This window comes from Ailuropoda melanoleuca, chromosome 12, assembly GCF_002007445.2.
Source record: "Ailuropoda melanoleuca isolate Jingjing chromosome 12, ASM200744v2, whole genome shotgun sequence".
NCBI classification, from domain to species: domain Eukaryota; kingdom Metazoa; phylum Chordata; class Mammalia; order Carnivora; family Ursidae; genus Ailuropoda; species Ailuropoda melanoleuca.
The window spans coordinates 72,845,532-72,863,931 of record NC_048229.1 but is presented as its reverse complement, the minus strand read 5'-3'; the positions used below and the strand labels follow the sequence as shown (position 1 = coordinate 72,863,931).

At 63.0% G+C, this 18,400-nt stretch overlaps 2 protein-coding genes across 4 annotated transcripts in view; both read right to left on the bottom strand.

Moving 5' to 3' along the window:
- The window catches only part of SLC12A7 (solute carrier family 12 member 7), a 43,334-nt gene extending 30,909 nt beyond the window's left edge, over positions 1 to 12,425 (bottom strand). The window contains exon 1 of one of the 2 annotated variants that reach the window (XM_034637794.1): positions 12,182 to 12,425. In XM_034637794.1, coding sequence (XP_034493685.1) covers positions 12,182 to 12,347 — 166 coding nt within the window. In that variant the 5' untranslated portion in view covers positions 12,348 to 12,425. The remainder of the gene's footprint in view (positions 1 to 12,181) is intronic. The other variant, XM_034637793.1, reaches the window with a different exon arrangement.
- Positions 1 to 18,400, bottom strand: part of WWOX (WW domain containing oxidoreductase) — a 1,195,262-nt gene that overhangs the window by 179,089 nt on the left and 997,773 nt on the right. The gene's annotated exons all lie outside the window — the stretch shown is intronic.

The window sequence follows — 18,400 nt, the reverse complement described above, 5'->3', positions numbered from 1 at the left end:
ACAAAGTCACGACTCAGCTGAGCCCCGAGATCCCTTCAGAGCGAGACACGGCGAGCCTGAGCGCGCTGAAGTGAGGACACAGCGTGGTCAGCAGCACCCCAAGGAGCGTGAGTCTCGGGGCAGGAGGGAGCCCGTCCCAGGACTGTCCCCGGAAGCCCACGACTGCTGCGGCTGCTCCTCTGTTCACCAGAGACAGACTAGGTTTATGGATCCTTCAGTCAGCACCACCTGTGGGGGACAGATGCCCTGGCCCCACGTCTGCTGCACCCCACAAGCCTGACCACAGACCGGGATGGGCACAGGGCGGGCGCGGCGGAGCCGTGGGAACGCCACACAGGAAAGGAGGAGCCGAAGGTGCCCGAGGGTGTGCACAGAACAGAATGAGCTCCCTTTAACACGGAGAGAAGTGGGGGGCCACCCACGGAACTGCGCCAGGGAAGCACACGCCCGAGGCGGGCAGCACCGCGAGGGGCGGGGCTTGTGTGCTGGACTTCCAAAAACCAGCAGCGCCCAGCCATGGTGGTGGTGCAGGTGCGGGGGCCCCGCCGCATGGTTGGCCGTGGACTCGGAGGTGCTCCCACGCCAGACGTGCTTCTCCGTGACCTGGTAGCCCCTTCCCAGAATGGCACACTGAAGGGTCCCACAGCAGCACACGGCCCACATTGCCCCACCGCCCCACAGCTGCCGGCCCTCCGAGCACTCGGGTCCCGAACCCACCACCTCATTACAGAGCAAAGCAGGGGAACTGCCACGGGCCAGGAAGCAGGAGGCCCTATGGCCTCCTGGGGCGGAAGAGACACAGGGAAGGACGCGGGCTGCAGGCCACATGGGGCCTGGGGGTGTGGCCACGGGCCAGGGCACGTGGGAGCTCCGCAAGTCCACAACTGTTGCAAACATAAAGCTCACTCGGTCAATGAAGAGGTAATTTTTATCTCAAAGAAACCACAAGGAGAAAACTTAAGAATTGAGACCTGGAAGGCAGAGACGGGCAGGCGCCATTCATGAATGCGGGTACACAAGCCTCCGACTACCACGCGTGGCTCCCACGTGAAGTGATTCAGGCAAAATTCCCCAAGATCCTGAAGCCGCTGGGTGAGAGGCAGAGGGGACGGGTCCCCATCTCGTCAGAACAAAGGGGAGGTGTCCAGTACCAGGGTCACCTGGGCAGTAAGACAGGGACAGGACACCCCACGACATTCCTGCCTCAAAGCATTTCTCCTGAAAACCACCCCAGGAAAACGGCCACGTATAAATTCTGTGGCATTCTACAAGACGCCTGACCCACATCCTTCAAACATGCTGGTATCAGAACAGACAGCACGTGGAGGAAGGTTCTAGACACAAGTCCAGCAGGCTTCATCTGTAAAAGGCCACGGTGCCATTGGAGCACCAAAGACAATGTAAGAACAAGACCAACAGCAGGGCCACGTGCCAATAAAACTTTACTGACAACTGCAGGCAGCCAGGCCTCGGCTCGCAGAGTCCAGCAGCGGGTTCTCAACACACAGGGAGAGTGGCCATCTTTCCTCCCCCACCCTTCCTCCACCCACCCTGCCGTGTTCCCAGCCTCAGTAGCCTTCTGGGCCTCTGCCCCACCTCACAGCAGGTAGGATCAGCCTATTTAAAGCCCCTCAGCCCAGAGACATCTGTGGAAACCAGATGCCGTGCAAAGGACCACTCCTCTCTGCACCCTGAAGGAACCGTAGTGACCTCACACAGCTGCTGGTCTCCACAGGTTCTAAGGGAAGGCCCAGCAGCACACCTTCTGCACCTGTTACACAGGGCACAGGACTGGTGAGCAGGGCCCTGTCCAAACCTGGGACCCAGAGGCCACGGACAGGCTCTCCCAGGAACAGACCAGACGCATAGTGTCTGCTGGGCCGGAACCAAGGTTTCAGGAAGGAACAGGAGCCTGGAAGGGGTGCAGGTGGGCATGGGGTGTGAGGTCCTGGCCGTCACTGTCGTCCTCGTCCCCATGAGGGCTGCTTCGGCTAAAGAATGGTGGCTTCTCCTTCCTGTCTCATTACAAAATGTTCAACACATGTTCTGTGAAAGCCACAGCCCCCCACCCCAGCATTGGACACACATTAAAGCAGGGACTCTGTGGACGTCTCTCCGAGCTCACAGCAGCTCCCAACGCCCTGTGTCCCTGACTTCACCTCGGGAAGCCCCCCATCAGTTCTGACCCCACTGAACACAAACCCCGAGCTCCGTGAACGTGAGATGTGAGCGGGGGCAAGGTCGTTCTGGCAGACCGCGCCCCCCTCCCCCAAGCCTGAATCTGATTCCACCCCAGACTCCAGGCTCGCTCGCTCGCGGCACAGCCCGGCATCCTCGTCGTTCCCAAGCAAACACGGCAGAGTCTAACACGGTGGGTGGCAACACCCCGGGGCAGAGAGGCCGGGGCTCGCGGAGGCAGGGAGGCTGACCGCGACCTGGTGGTCTGCTACTGACGCCTGCGCAGAGCCCACATTCCTGCAGAGGGCCGCGGCCCCGTGCTGCTCCCTTCTCAGGTTACAGCGTCCATCAGCCCATCTCCCCATCTCACCGCCTCCTGAGTGTGCCAGACATCACGCCCCGGCTCCTTCCGGCCTGCGTGTGTAACTGGGAGGATACCGACATCTCTCCCAGAACGGCTCTCAAGGTGGGGGCAGAGACAGACCTCGGCAGGTCAGCAGCCAGCCCCCTTCCTGCCCCCCCGTAGGATGGAATCCCCTGGGGTGACCGCCTGCTGCATCCAACAGCCAGACCCCAGAGCAGCCCCAGAAAGCCAGATCTCTTTGAAGTGGCTACGGCCAGAATGAAGTGTTTCTAGGTTCCACGACCCTAACATTGGACTCGTGATCCCGGCCCGTGCCCGCCCCATGCTTCACATCCAGGACCACCACTAGAACCTGAAATCCGGGCCCACGGGCCCCCCCCCCCCGCAGCCAAGGCGGAGTGCTGCACTCTGGCCAGGAAACCACCACCCAGCTCGAGGTCAGAGTCCCCATGATTTTCACGGCAAATCTCTGCCTCAAGCAGAAATGCTGTGTCGAAATCAGAGGAAGTATCATGAGGTCAAGAACCCTCAGGGCCCCCATGCCAGAGACGGCCGCTGACACCTTGTGCATCCTCTTTGGGGAGAACGGACTAGCCTTTCCCGGGCCGGGTCTTGGGAAAGTGGAAGGAAGGACGCCTCAGGAGCGTGCCCTGCCCCACAAGGAAGAGAGGGCCTCAGGCGGACGGGAAAGTGGACGCCCTTCCTGCCCATGCGGCACTGGCAGGTCCCAGGCCTCCTCAGTGCCCACTGAGGCCGCCCGCCCAGGCCTGTGGGGCCATCACTGGAGTCACAGGGAAGGGACGGACGCCAGAGTCGCTCTTTCCCGAATTCCACACTGGCCGTCTCACGTCAGCACATTAAACCTGGTTTCCTTTGCCCCCACACCCAGCATGCTCACCAAACACAAGGCGCTTTACGTAAGGCCATGTCACACTTCTGCCCTGTTCTGGGGTCCCTGATGCAGGATGGAGGCATGACGTGCCCTAACGCCGGGATCCGTCCACGCATGAGTGACGTCCACGTGAGCATGGCATCTCACGGAGCCCAGCACCCCAGAGGGGGCGCGTCCAGCCCACAGGGCAGCTGGGCCTGCTTACCGCTCCAAGAGGCCTCCCCTCAAGGACAGAGCCTCACTTGCAAAGCATCAAAAGCATCCTGACCCAGCACTCCTGTGACACCAGGTGTGACCCCACTCCAGCCGACCCCCACAAGCAGCCTCGTGGCCGGATGGCAGCATGGCCTTGGGTTCCAAGCCCAGCCGCGTCCAGGCGCGTCCCATCACACCCCACCCACCAGGCTCCCCACCATCTCCCACTCGCCCCACGCTTCCAGAAAGTAGGTTCCCTCGAGAAACACCTTGGGGACCTCTGGGAGAAGGGGTCGGGAAGGTTATGGACACTGGAGGAACACAGCCACCTTCCAACAAACCAAGGCCACCACAGCAACTCACTACTACCACTCAGAGAGCCCCTGGTCCCCAAGACCAGGCAGAGACCCCACGTGCGGCGTGTTCTCTTTAAATCTGACTCGGTCCAGAACAGAGGGGACATCTCAGCGGACTCAGCTACTGAGAGGCAGCAATGCAAAAACACAGCGCCTGGAGAGCCCGGCTGGCTAGACACGTGTGTGCATTCACATAGCACACACGCACACGTGTGCACGCAGATACACACGCACACGTTTCCTCGCACACGTGCACGCAGGGCATCTCTGGGGACCCGTGCTCTGAAGGCCTCACCAGACTCTCCCCCAACGGCTGTGCCCCCAGCACGGGAAACGGGGGACCCCCAATCCCCATCAGTCCCTCCTGTGCTGATTCTGGTCTGACCTCTCCCACGACCTCTCGTGTGACTTCTCCCACGTCAGGACCCGCAGTTGGCAAGCTGGGCCCCAAGGAGGAGGTGGCGAAGTCCGCCAGGGGCACTGAGCCCTCCCCCGCCTCCTGGGGCGGCTCCTGTTACCCACACAGGCTCCCGTCTGGCGGCGACCGAGACCCTGCAGCAGAGGGAGGACGAAACCCAAGACTGACCTGCAGCTCCTCCGATTTCGGCCCCACTCGATCCCTCCCCAGTGACTGCCCAGCCTCCCTGGGAACCAGCCGACCCGCGGGCGCCGCAGCCAGATGGAGCGGAGAGGTCATGGCCACCTCTGGGGCAGGCCAGCTCCTGGATGGGGAAACTGAGGCACAAGCAGGCACACACACACCCCCGCCGCGGCACCCTGGGAGCACAGGCTGGTGCAGATGGGGAGCGGGACGGCTGCTGCCCACAGGAGAAGTCCCCACTCACGCCAGCGCGTGGCCGCCCCCACCTCGCGGGTGGCGCCAGGCCACGGCCACTCAACGGACACAGGCTCAGCTTCCAGCTGCGCACACAGCCCACAGCAGCTCCCGCTTCACAGAATCGAAAGCAACTCTAAGTGGCAAACAGGCCGAGGCGACGCGTGCTCTCCTCCCCCCACGGAGACGCGGGCCACAGGCCGCGGAAGGGCCACACCCCAGGACGCCCCCCTCGGCGACCCAGCCCAGACTCCACAGGACTCAGGACAGCATCTCCACCTCCTCCCCCATTGTTCCTCAGAAAGAAACACCCAGAACAGAAAGGAAACAAGCCCACGGCTCGCCAGGGCTCCGCAGCCTGCCAGAGACCCAGGCCAAGGCTGTGCACTAATCCCTACTCCTCCCACCAGGGACGCAGGCCTGCAGACCACCACCGTCCCACCCAGGACACAGGGTCCACGCACTTGGGCCTGCCCACCCTGTCCACGCCCCAGGACCCCGGGGCCACCTGGCTGGGGCCTGCTCACCGGGACTACTGGCAGGAGGTTCGAGGACCCACATGATGGCAGCAGCCTCAGACACAAGAGCTGGGGTGCAAACAGGGACAGCTGGCGGGGGGACCTCACTTTGCTGGCCCCGGTCTTGGTCCTGCTGAAGCTGCCAGGCTTATCTGCACAGACCAGACCTCTACTCTCAAGGGGGAACTTCCCACCTTCTCATGAGGGAAGGATATTAACCCTCTGTGCTCTGTGTTCGGCCGACAACACCGCCCTAGGGTCCGCCAGAAGGGAGCCCCATCCCCCGCGGCGCCCACAGCTCACCGCCTGACAGAGCCTGGACGGCCCCCAGCCCAAACTCCTGTGGCCTAGAGACTGGCCCCACCGGGTTCTTCTCAAAGGCTCCCCCACCCCACAGCAGAGGGGTCCTCCTCTCGCCAACCGCGCGGGCTTGCACTCCCAGAGCCACGTGGAGACGCCTGCCCTGCCCAGCACAGCTGTGGCCCCAGCGCCAATGGATGCGACCCAAGGAGCGCGGGCTAGTGAAGCCAGCTGGGGTGGAAAGCGCCTGGCCCCATGAGCGTAGTTAATACCTAACGTCGAACTTTGCCCTCTGGGTGCACATCCGCAGCGGCTGACAGAGAACTCATGTCCCAACGTGGGGGACAGCAGGAGGCCCCAACACGGCCGCAGCACACATGCAACAGAATGCGGGCTGAACAGTCCCAAGTCCTCCCCACCCACCAGGCCCGCCCCTGCTGCTGCGCCCGACAGGTGCCCTGGTGAGGAGCAGCCCCCGAGGACGGCAGCCCTGGGAAGGTGTCCCTGGCCCAAGGTCACCTGTCCCGATGCAGGAGCCTGGGCCATCCTGGGAGCCATCCAGCCAGTGACCCTGACAGGGGGGCTCCAGTGGGCTGGGAGGGGAGGACGGTCACCAGCATAGTCCCACCTGGCACCGCAACCCTGGACCCAGTCCGGCCACCCCGTGGACACTGAGCTGCAGTGAAGACGACCCGTGAACCAGCCACCTCCCCAGCTCCCGTGCGGCCCCAGCCCTGACCAGCTCTGTGCTCACACCAGGCACCGCACCCCTCTCTACACCCCAAACTCCGTCCACACCCTCCAGAGACACACAGTAAGCCTGCCACACACCTCTAAGTAGGACACATTTCGGGCCATTTATGTGAAACACTCTGAAATTCACGGGAGCCTCAACGACGGAGGGGAAGGCGTGGGCCATGTCCCGTGGCTCCTAGACCCTCGGCAAGGGTGAGGAGGGTGCTCCCACCTAACGACAGCGTCCAGAACACCCACAACGCACCAGCCCCACTGAGGCACTGGCAACAACACATGGTTCCACAGGCCCACCAGGCCCCACAGATCTGCCCAGCACAGAGAGGTGGGTGAGGGCGTCCAAGGACACACAGCACAGCAGCCCTAGGGCCCACTCCTCCCTGCTAACAGGCATGAGAGCCCAGCTGAGCACATGGCTCCAGGGGCCCGGGAGCTGCACACCCCACACACCCACGCTCCTCCAGCCACCACCCCCCCGGCGCTGGGCAGTAAGGCCCCACCCCCACCGGCCCTTCCACAAAATTCCCCTGGGCCATCTCACTGTCCCGTGGCTGCAAACCCTGACTCATCACGCCTCTCTGTCTGGGGCCAGGCTCACCCCACAGACTGCCGCTTTTCACATTCACCCAGGGGGCTGCATTCCGGGGGGCAGGCTGCTGGTCCCCATCACCTTCAGGCAGTCTGACGGCTGCTGGTCCGGCACACCATGTGAGGACAGCCACAGACCCAAGTGCCCATGTCACTGAAGAGTGCTGAGAGAGTGAAGAGCCAGTCTGTGGGGTCGGCTGCTCCCCACTCTCGGCCACAGCCCACCTTACGAACAGTAACTGGTGGGTGGTGGGTTCACCAGGATGGGGCAGTTCCAGCCTCCAGGACCCCCATCCCCATGGGCAGGCTGCAGCTCAGAGATGCCGTCCAAGTCTGGACAGCCACACAGCCAGGGACCTCAAAACCAGAAGAGGCCCAGAAGCCCATGGTCTCTGCATGGAGGGGCCTAGCCCTGCCTCCTGGCCACTCTCACTGCTGGCACCACCATCCCCAGTACCTAAGTGTCCCCTCCTGTGAGGCCACGCTGACACCCAGCACCTCGTGGTGCTCCATTTTCCCCAGTGCACCATAAATCACGTGCCTGTCCCTGCAGCCTCTGTGCCCTCAGAAGGAGAGCACAGACTGTTCTGCTTACTGAGGCACCCAAGGCCGTAACGGACCAGCCGTGGTGAACCCTCCAGTCTCACAGAACAAAGGGCAGCTGCCGTAACCAGCGCCCAGTGGACCCCAGAGGAGTGCACCCCTTTGGGCAGCTGCCACGGGAGCCAGACCCTCACAGGTGTCCCTCGTGCCCAGACTCATGGTGGACACTCCCCCTCCCCCAAGCACTGACCGCCACCACTGGCGTCCACAGCTCAGATACCCATTCCAGCACAACACAGACCTTCAAACTCAGAAGGTCTGGGGAACTTTCCAGAACACCACAGACCTGGATCTATGTAGCAAGGCTCCTTGCACTGGTTATGGGAACAGATCTCAGATCAGAGGCACAAACGTGTCTCACCACTGCTTCCATGGCCTGGCTGGCACCCCCGCAGGTGCACCTCCACCCACTTCATGGGACAGGGTCCACTGGAGGCTGAGGGAAAGAACAACACCCCAACACCATGTGACCACCAAGCCCCTGTACCCACCTCCATGTGCATGCACACACACAGGGCCACACACGTGCACATACACAAACATGCACACCCACACGCACACACCCATGTGCGCACACGCATACAAGCATGCATGAGTCCCATACACAAAGACCCACGCATGTGCCTACACAAACACGCCCACATCCACAGACCCACGTGTGCACACGTGTACAAGCATGCACATGAGTCCCATACACAAAACCCACATATATGCATATATGCAACATGCAGACCCACACATGTGCCTACGCAAACACGCCCACATCCAGACCCATGTGTGCACATATGCAAACATGTACACGTGCCCCATCGACGGACGAAGACCCCCATGTGTGCACTTACGTAAACACGCACACACATGCACACGCACAAACACACGCGCTCGGCGGGGGGACTTATTCAAGAGGGCCTGCCCCCTGAGGCCATCTGGGAACCCAGCAGGTGCACAGAGGAACTGTGAGCAAGCATGCGGCCGCGCCGTCTACCGGTGAGCTTCCCTCTGCCACTGGACACGGAGTCTGGTACACAGAACGCACGTGTGGGAGCCTCTGCCCCCCACCCACGGTCTAATACCCCGTCATCTCCCTAAACATGTGGACTGCTGACAGCTGCTCCTGGGGACATGGTGTTAGGCCTTCGCTGCAGCATCGGAGGCTCTGGGAGCGGGACAGCGGGCATGACGGGCGCCCTGTGTCAGCATGACACCTCCCTTCCTTCCTGAAACCCCGCATCCTCGCCCAGCAGAACCAAACCTGGAAGCCATGCTGTCCTCACTCCCTGACCGCGCTGTTCGCAGAACCCCTGCCCAACCCATCAGCAGCCACACACCAACAGAAACGTTGCTTGAAGTCTGGGGTCACAGACTCAGAGCGCAGCCCACTGCCCGACGGCCAGCCTGCCACATGCCTGGCAGAACACGGGCAACGCTCCCCAAAGCCGTCTGGATCAGTGCCTCTGAAAGGACAGGGTGGGGAAGAAACCCCTGGGTGCCCAACAGGAGCTGAGCCACAGAGTGGAAGCCACCAACGGGACAAGGAGGCTGGAGAGTCTCAGCCACGGACGGGAACACAGGGCAACCGATCCAGTCAACCTTCCAGGGGCTGAGCCCCCGAACCTCCGTGGGGGCCCACAGCCTGTGGCCATGCCTCATACGCACACCAGCCTGCTCCAGGACCTCCGTCCCCCCTCAAGGCCCAGGAGGGGCTCCACCCAGGCCCAACAGTCACATGGGTTCCCTGAAGTCGGTAAAAACCCCACACTTGAAACTTAGGAAAGCATCCCACTCCTCGCCACCTCCCCTCAGATATTTTCACCAAGAAAGACAACACAGGCGGACACAGAATCTGTCTTCCCACTTGCAATCTCTAATCACAGGAAAATGCAGGACAAATGTCCTCAACAAGGCACAGGACCCCAGGCAAGACAAACCTGTCATTCCAGAACACACCCCCACCTCAGGAGCAGAGGGTGGGGAGGGTCCGAGGCGGAAGCTGATGCTAATGCTGGCCTCCACTTCCTGTGCTGACCTCCCTCTGCCCCGGCCTCTACAAAGCACCACCTGGGAGAAGGGCCTGGTCCCCCGGCCCTAAAGCACCAGCCACAGGCCTGTCAGAGGGGCAGAGCCGGGGGGCATCGCAGCAGGGCAGCTAGGGTCACTGCTTTGCTTCCTCCAGCCTCCTCACTGACGGCTTGAAACTGTGGGGACCTCCCACGGCCAGAAGACAGGACCTGGCTTCAGGGTGCACTTGATGACCCTGCGTCTGCCTGGGGTGTGTGGAGCAGCAGCCCAGGGGGCATTCAGGCTCCTTCCAGCTCTGGGTCACAGTTCACTAGCCCTCACCAAGGCAGGGCAGACCCTGCCAGGCCAGGTGGGCCTGCTGAGGACAGGGTCGCTCGTCCCAGCCTGCAGTCACTCTCCACACACCCCGGGCCCTCAACCTATAGGCCTTCTCTCCCCAGACAGCCTGGGGCTTCCAGAAACACCTCAGGAGGGTCTCCCCAGCCTTGCCTCCCCACCAGAAGACCCACCCAGAAAGCCAGGAACTTCCCTGGGACAGGGCCAGACGTGGCCACTGCTGGGACCTTGGGGTGTGCACCCTGCACTCGACCTGCACAGTGGGCCTTCAGGAGGGGCTCAGGCCTGGCCTTCCCAGCTCACAAAGGATCCTCCCTGACAAGCAGAGTGCAGCTGCCTCCCCGGCCCCCTTGTCACGCTGGTGAAGCGGTGCCAGTCAGATGGCACCTCTGAGCACCAACGGCACTGGGGACCTTATGTGGAACATCGAAGCCCGCCATAGCAGAGTCCCCAAAAGACAAGTGCAGGGACACGCACGGGACACTACCCTCTTTCCCAGGGAAAAGGAAGAGTGTAGAGCACAAAACGTGAAAGACCCAGAGACTTCTGTGCAGGCTCAGCTCAGGATCACAAGCGCAGCTCCGAGGCAGGCTCTGCGAGAAGGTGGGCGCGAAGCCCACGACCACATCTGCCCGCGCTCCGGAGTCAGAGATCCCGCGAGGCAACGAGATTCCAGGCGGGCCCTTGGCAGGAAGGGAAGGAGACGAAAGCTGAGAGGGTGGGCAGCAGTCAGTGAGGGCGGGCGGGGGCTCAGGACCCCGGCCCCCCCCCCAGCCCAGATGGGCACTACGCCCAGCCCTCCTGGCAGCCGCAGGGCCTGGCTCTGAGCCCATGGGCCCAACAGCACCACGCAGAGCTTCTAAACGGAGGGACAAGGAAACGAACAGGAAGAAAATTACCCCAGCTTCAAAACAAGACACACTCCAACTCTGGAAAGAAAGGACCACAGTCCGCCCAAGAAGGGGCCAGCGGATGGGCAGTGGGACATGCAGGCAGGGCTGCAGAGAATCCTCTGGAAACGTGAGGCACTGCTGGTGGCCGCTGGGACACGGCTCACCCAGGAGGACGATGCCAGACCTCACAACCAGGGAGAGGCTGCGCGCACAGACTGCCTTCACCTGCCACCTGCTTGGGAGCCCTCAAGCCAGGCAGCGGCCACCACCTGTCCCAGGCCCTAGGACACACAAAGGAAAGCTGGACAGGGGCCTCACCCCACGGGGGGGAAGGGACACCTAAGGAGGGGGTGCACCTGATGGTGGGTGCTGCTAGAAGGTGCCTGGCCTTACCCTGGGGTCTGGGCCACCGGGAGCACGGAGCCTCTGCCCAAAGACAGTGGAGTGAGAGCCAGGGCTGTGGACTGTTCTCAGAGGACCCCAATTCTAGAGGACAGCTACTGGGGGCGACCCACTCATCACCCGGGGGGAACCTGGGGTTTGGAGCCTGGAGAACAGAGGGAGCAGGCCTGGGGGATGCCCCCGAGAGAAAGTGAAAGCACTAGACACCTCCTGAGCCCAGAAACAAAGAGGGTCCAGAGGACCCCTCCGCCACACCGCAGCTCTGCTGCGATGGGGCAGCCCCTTCCCCAGACCCCCGGGCCAGTCGACCTTCCTGCGGATGACCCCACAAAAGCGCGGGTTTGTGGGCAGTCAGGAGGCCCACAGTGCTGGGCTCTGGGCCGGGCTTATCCGACCGGAGGCCCTTTGCCCCAGCGCGCAAGAGCAGAGCAAAGGCAACAGGAAGGAAGCAGGAAGGCGCTCCGGCGGCCCTAGCGGGTCTCGCCCGGGACCTAGGGGGCCTGGACGTTCTCACGGAGGGGGGAGGCCCCTCCCCGTTTCCATAACTACCCTGGGCGTCCCACCCCGAGTGCGAGAAAGAAGGTGCTTCTAGTGTCCTGGGGGGGTGGGCCAGGCAGGGAGCAGCAAAGCTCAGCCCCCACCCCTGGGAGCCCTGCGTCCCCGCGATAAGCCTGGTGAGGGGGCTCTGCAGGCAGGACGGGTGCCGGGGGCTAAGAGGGGTGTCCTGGGAGGTAGACGTGGTGGGGAGGGAGAGGGACCGTTGGGGGGACCCCCGAGGGAAGCGGTAGGGGAGAGGGGGTGGAAAGCAGCCTTCCTCGGGGCAACGTCCCTGCGTCCTCCTCCTCCAGACCCCTCCTGGGTTCCGGGGCCGCCCCTCCTCCCGGCCGTCCCCGGGCCCCGCGCAGCCCGGCTCCGCCTTTGTCCGGCGGGCAGGTGCGGCCGCGCTCACCCGGGCTCTGGCAGTCGGGCTCGCCCTCGGGGGGGCCCGGCGCCTCGGTCCCCTCGGTCTCCTCGGTCCCCTCGGTCCCCTCGGTCGCCTCGGCCGCCTCGGCCGCCTCGTCCTGGCCGCCGTCCGCCCTCGCCTCCACCGGCACCACAGTGAAGTTGGTGGGCATGGCGCTCAGGTCTGGGCTCCCGCCGGCACTCCGGCCCGCGCTCCGCCGACGCGCCGCGGGACTTGGGCGCAGGGGCGGGGTCCGCGCGCTCCGCCCCCGGCTCGGCTCGCCCCGCCCCTTGGCCACGTGACCTCACCTGCTGTCCCCTTGGCCTCCGGAAAAGTTTTGCGCGCGGCGGGGCGGAGCGGGACGGGGCGGGGCGCCTTCCGCAGAGGTCCCCTCCCCGACCGCCCGCGCCTCCAGGGTGCCCCCTCCCCCTGCATCACCCCGCCCGGAGCAGGCCCTTGCCCGTCCTATCCTCCCCGCCACTGTGCCCCCAGCTGGCCCCCGCCCGCAGGGTCCCCGCCGGCAGGGTCACCGCACACGCAGTGTGGAGCCCTCGAGGACAGAGCAATACCCCCCCCCATCCACCAGACCAAGTGGGGATCTGGTCTCCCCTCTCCATCCCTGCCTGGCTCAGGCGCCCCCATTGCAGGTGTTTCCAACCAGAGGGAGCCATGCTCAGCAGGGGCAGGGGGTGGGGAGCGGAGACCACTGTGGGAGAGGCTGTCGGGGCTGCTGGGGGGCTCCGTCCTCAAGGGACATAACCCAGACAAGTTACCAAGGGTCTGAGACACGTCCAGGCCTACAGAGGACCCCAGGCCTTTCCCCTCCGCTCAAGGGATTGCTTCCCAGCCTCTGTGCCGAGGAGTCCTCCCTTTCCTTCGTCTGGGCCCGGCTGGGGCAGCCAGGGAAGGGAAGGAAGAGCAGGCGAGGGGGAGCTCCGGATCCCAGCCAGGTACCCCCCAGGATGCCACTGGCCTGCATCTTCCAGGACCTGGCGCTCTCCTGAACAAAGGACACGTGAAAAGGAGGCAACAACAAGATGCCCATCAAAGTGAAAATAAGTTGTGGCATCCAAGTACTGATGGCGTCTAGGTGCACTGAGCCCAAAGGAGGTCCTGTTTCACCGCCGGAAAGCAGAATCACAGGAGGGCGAGCAAGCTCACCACGCACTCAGGATCACCAGGAGGGGCCGAGCACCCCTGAAACATGCGGTTCTCTCTGGTCTTGGCATTACGAAAGTATGCATTTTCTCTGCACTTTTTTCATATTAACAACAAACAATATAAAACCAAACTCAGAAAGTCCATTCCCAATTAAAGACCAAAGAAGTCAGTCAGGTGGCCCGGGTTCCAGCCCTCTGCCCCAGGCTCCCGGCCCCACCCTGCACCAGCACCAACTTCCCCAGGTGGCCTGGGCCAGCCAGGGCCAGCTGGCCGCCCAGGATTGCTCTAGTGTACGCTCACACCCCAGCTTCCACAGAGAGATACGGAGTCAGATGGTGGAGCTGCCTTCCTGGAGCAGCAGCAAGAAAGGTGGAGAGAAGGCCACCCCCCCCCACCCCGCCAAGTAGAGAAGGGTTTCCCTTCCTTCTCAGGGAAGGGCCGCCTTCGTGGAAAGAGTCTGGGCATCGCTCAGCAAAACTGCAGAGTGTGTGTGGTGCCGAGGGTAGGAGTGTGGAAACGGAGGCTTGCACGGCCTTGACCAAGCCCCTGCGCCCAGCACTGGTCACCAAAGCTGTGGCCCCCGGCACGCGGGGAGCTCTGGAGCAAGAGGGCTGCCAGCCTCCCTCCAGACCAAATGGTGTCTGACCACAAGTGATCCCAGGAGCTCACCAGTGGGGTCCACACCTTCACTCTACAGATGAGGAACTGAGGTCCAGAGGTAAAGGGCCATTCACAGGGGCTGGGGGTGACTCTCTTCTCCCTTCGTTTTCAGAGGCTATGGCTGACCCTCCAACTTTCCCGGCCCGAGAGTTCGGCTCGTCTTTCCGGGCTGGCAGCGTGCTGTCCAGGAGCCACCAGGGAGGATGTGTGAGGGACGGGGTGCCGACTGCCCCGGGTCCAGGGCAGAGACCAGCCCTGGCAAACAAAGACCAGCTCTCCCAGGAAGTGGGCACCTTTAGGCTGGAAGAGCCTGGCACCCACCTGGGTGCCCACCCCTGTGGACCCGGGGCCAGTCCTGAGGAAAAGGCCAGCTCCTGCCACAAAGGGAGAAGACCCCCCACAACACTACTGGACTGAGAGCCAAGCCCACCTGGAGGGCGAGAGGGCAGGAGGGCAAGGAGAAGGGAGAGGGGGGATGTGGAGGGTGGAGAAGGTAGGAGGGGAGGAGGAGGAGGAAGCAGGAGGAAAGAGGGGCGACAGAAGGAACCTGAGCAGCTCAAGAGGGAGGCGGAGGGGAGGGAGGCCCCTTTACTTAAAGCCGAAGTTCCTTTTGCAGAGCAAACAGTGTGGTGAGCCATCCCTGCCAGGGGGCAGTGTGAGGACAGCAGGGGACAGAAGTCTGAGAGAGGAGAGGTCCCTTCAGGAGCCTTTCAGGGCTCTGTGGCAACTGGACTCTGCTGGCTGGCAGGGCGGGGAGAACTTTCTCTGAGGGGTCCACCCAAGGCCCAAGTCTGCCCCTCCCCTCCTGCCTGGGCTCAGGAAGGGGGCTGCCGCAGTGGGGGTGGCAGCGGACTGGCCCCCCGCAGGGCACAGTGGAGGGCAGCAGGCCAGACCAGGCGCCCCCCCCCCCCCCCCCCCCCNGCCCCCCCCCCCCCCCCCGGGCTCTCTGCTGGAGCCCTCAGCCCCAGGCGCATACCCTGTGACCACTGGCCTCTGGGTGGCTTCCGGGCTCAGAAGCCCTGCAGCCTGCCCTGGGGACACAAGTCCCGCTCTGAGCAGGGTGGGGCGGGCTCTCTGCCCTGAGCACTGAACCGGTTCTGGGGTTCTGCAAACAATGGCCTGACTCCTCCAACACGTCATTGTCACCTGAGGACACAGAAGCAAGAACGGCTGTAAAGGACGCTATGGGACCATGGGATCGTTGTTGGGGCTGTGTGACTGCTTTCACGCTAGTCTTACACTTTCTGTGGGTTGGAAATCTTTCAAAATAAGGAAATTTTATGGCTCCTGTAATACCTCCTGGTTTTGAAGGGACATGGCCATATCTTAAAAACACCGTCCTCTGCATGACCTCCAGTGCCCCCTGGCAGCTGTCCGCAGCTCAGGACGTCCTGTGGGGGACTGTGGGGCACATCCGGCCGAGGCAGTGCTGAAGGAGGGCCTGGAGCCTGGAATCGGAAGCTGGGAAGGTGGGATCCCACCTCCAGAGCTCCTGGGAGACCTGGCTGGGCTTTGTTTTCTGAGATAAGCAAGTAACGTTAAGAGACTGGAAGTTAGAAAGCATACAGGACTTGAGTACTAAATAGGGCTTTTAATGCTCTAGCAGGGACGGAGTCCACTTCAGCCAAACCCCCCGGGGACCCCACGGTGGCTGGTGGCTGGCGGGGGACTTGCGTACCACGCCCACAGTTCTCTTCTCTTCTCCCACCAGGGAGCTGGTGGGAATCCAGTGCCCCTGTTCCCACCTGTCAGGACACTGATTACAGAAGAAATGCTTCCTTTCCCCTTTCTTTGGAGCTTGAGACGCCAGAACACTGCTTTGCCCTCACACCCTGTTCTGGGTCCACAGGTCACTTCTTTTCAAATAAATCTTGGTGGAAATTTGAGAACCCGTTGCCACGCAGGTGGGGTCTGAAAGCATGTCTGCAACCGAACCGAGATGCTGGCTCCTGATGGTGGCTGCCACCTTCTCCCCAAGCCCCTCCCGGGGCCTGGACACATGGCACCCTCACCCCTAGGCCAGGACCATGCACCGGCAGGGACCCTTCTGTCCCCCACACCCACATGGCACTGCCCAGACCCCTGAGGGCCATCCACTCGGTGCGGCAGGTATCTCAAACCCCTTCAGAAATGTCTGAAGCCACGGAGCCTCAGCGTGACCCCTGCATCCATTCCTGCCCATCTCACCACGATGAGTGTCCTGGGGCCCACGTGGGCCAGTGCCCTGGCCTCAGCCCCTCCCGCAGGAGCTGGGGTCACTGGTGGTGGTGAGGAGCCCCAGAAACTGTCAGGCAACAGGACTTCTTGCCAGGACATCCCTTGTCCACCCAGGCCCTGTTCCCCGGGCTCCTCCACCCACACTCCCAGCCCCGGCCCCAGCCCCGTGGCTCCTGTGTGGGCATGGCAGGCCCCACCCTTCTCCAGAGGCTGTCAAGGAGCCAGGCGCAAGCCAGGAGGGCCCGTTCCCCTGGACTTCCTGCAAATGGGCACAGTGGGGACAGGAGCGTCCAGCTTTGGGCCTTGGTGCCCCTAACCTCCCTTCAGGCCCAAATGCCTCATTGTCCTCCCACCCCCAGGGACTACATGCAGGCCGTTCCCAGACATGGTCCCTCCGAAGGCCTCACATGTGACTCCCAGGTTCCAGTGCATATGACTGACGTCCACTCAGGATCTTTCTGCTGACAGGGCTGGCCAGGCTTCACCCCTCAGGCTGTCATGGAGCCCCTGGCAGGCTCGCAGGACACGCCACGGGGCCCCCACACTGGGCTGGGCCTGCGTGTGAGGTGACACCGTCAGGGAGGCCCCGAGCTTGTGGGAGTACAGCCTAATGTCAAGCTCCTCGAGACAGATTTACACTAAAAATGGTGGCTGTGGCGTCCCCTCGTGGCCTCGAAGGCACTCTTCCTGAAAGAGAAAGTGTCTAAGTGGTCTCCTGTCCTCACATAGCTCCATCCAGAGTGGAGAAGTCGCCCCAGGGCGCCAAGACAGCTGTCATCCACGCGGCCTGCCAGGCATGTCCGGATTCTACAAGGACAGCCCGCAGATCAGTAAGAAGACAGCAACAGGACAGAGAACTGCCACGGCCACATGTAAGGACGCCGGCCCACAGCCACAGACCAGGCCGAGCACAGGCGTGGATAGCGTGCAGCCACATTGGGAGACCCACAGTCACCTTAGCCAGGAACCCCAATCCCCCTCCCCGAAAGGAGTTATAGGGACCAAGGACCCACACTGGGCCGCTCGGAGCAGTGCATTCTTGTCGGCCACACCGGAGACGGCCCACAAGCCCATGGACACAACGGACAGAGGGACGGGGGTGTCCATGAGAGGTGCCAACCACAGACACGGCTGGCCAGTCCCTCACCGTGTAGGTGAGAGGAGGCCGTGTGACCCTGGCCGCCTGCAGCTTGGGGCGGACAGGGCCAGTCCAGCCCAGACGTCAGGATGGGGAACACAGAACTCACCAGTGTAGCCCATGATCGCACCTCACTGAGGGCCACACCTCATGGGAGAGAGAAAGCGTAGCTCCCGCCTGATGCCCGGGGATGCAGCTCGGCTGCAGGAGAGAAGGGGCCGCAAGCACGGGAGCCCCAGGCCCCCGATGCACCTTCTCCCTGCCCGAACCCCTCGTTTCCTGGGCCAGGGGCCACCTGGGCCGCCCTCTCCCAAGCTCTGCCTACTGGGCCAGCTAACTCTTTGTTAAATCACAAGGACACCTCGGAAGAACTCCATCTAGCCCCATGCGGTCCCGAGGCTCGGAGATCCTAGGTGGCCTTCCCGCTGGTGGGTGGGTGATGGGCTGTCGGGCCGTGGTATTTGGCCCTGACAGAGGCCTGCACCTGGGCCAATGGGAGAGACCGAGCGCCTGCATCTGCTCCCTCAAGGCCCTCCGAGCCTCGTGGGGGAAGGGAGGCCAACGTCCAGGCCCCTGTTGCTCATTTCCTTCATCCTGACCCCAAGCCCCAGGTGGGGACTATCCCAGCACTCACCATATATCAGGCACTACTCGGGGTCTTTTTCTGTGTGGCCCCAACTAGTCATGAACAAAGAAAACAACAACCACCTGTAGACACAATAGTGACTCCATCCTGTGGGTCCCGGAGCAGCCACGTGGCGTGTGGGAACTCACCCAGCACAGGCAGGGCTGGGACGGTAGGCACGGCAAAAGCCGGGTGTGTCCACGGTCCCGCAGGGGTGAGTACAGGCCCAGATGGAGCTCTGCCTTCCCTGGGACCGAGCCCACTGCCCACCCACACGAGCCCAGGCCCCAAGGTGGGGAGCCCCAGATGCCCGTACACAGGCCACCCTCAGGAGTCGGGGCAGGCTCTCCCAGGAAAGGGCAGCTGGCCTCGTCCTGTGGCCCTCAGGAGGTGGTGTCCCGATGGGTGGGGTGAGGGTAGGGGT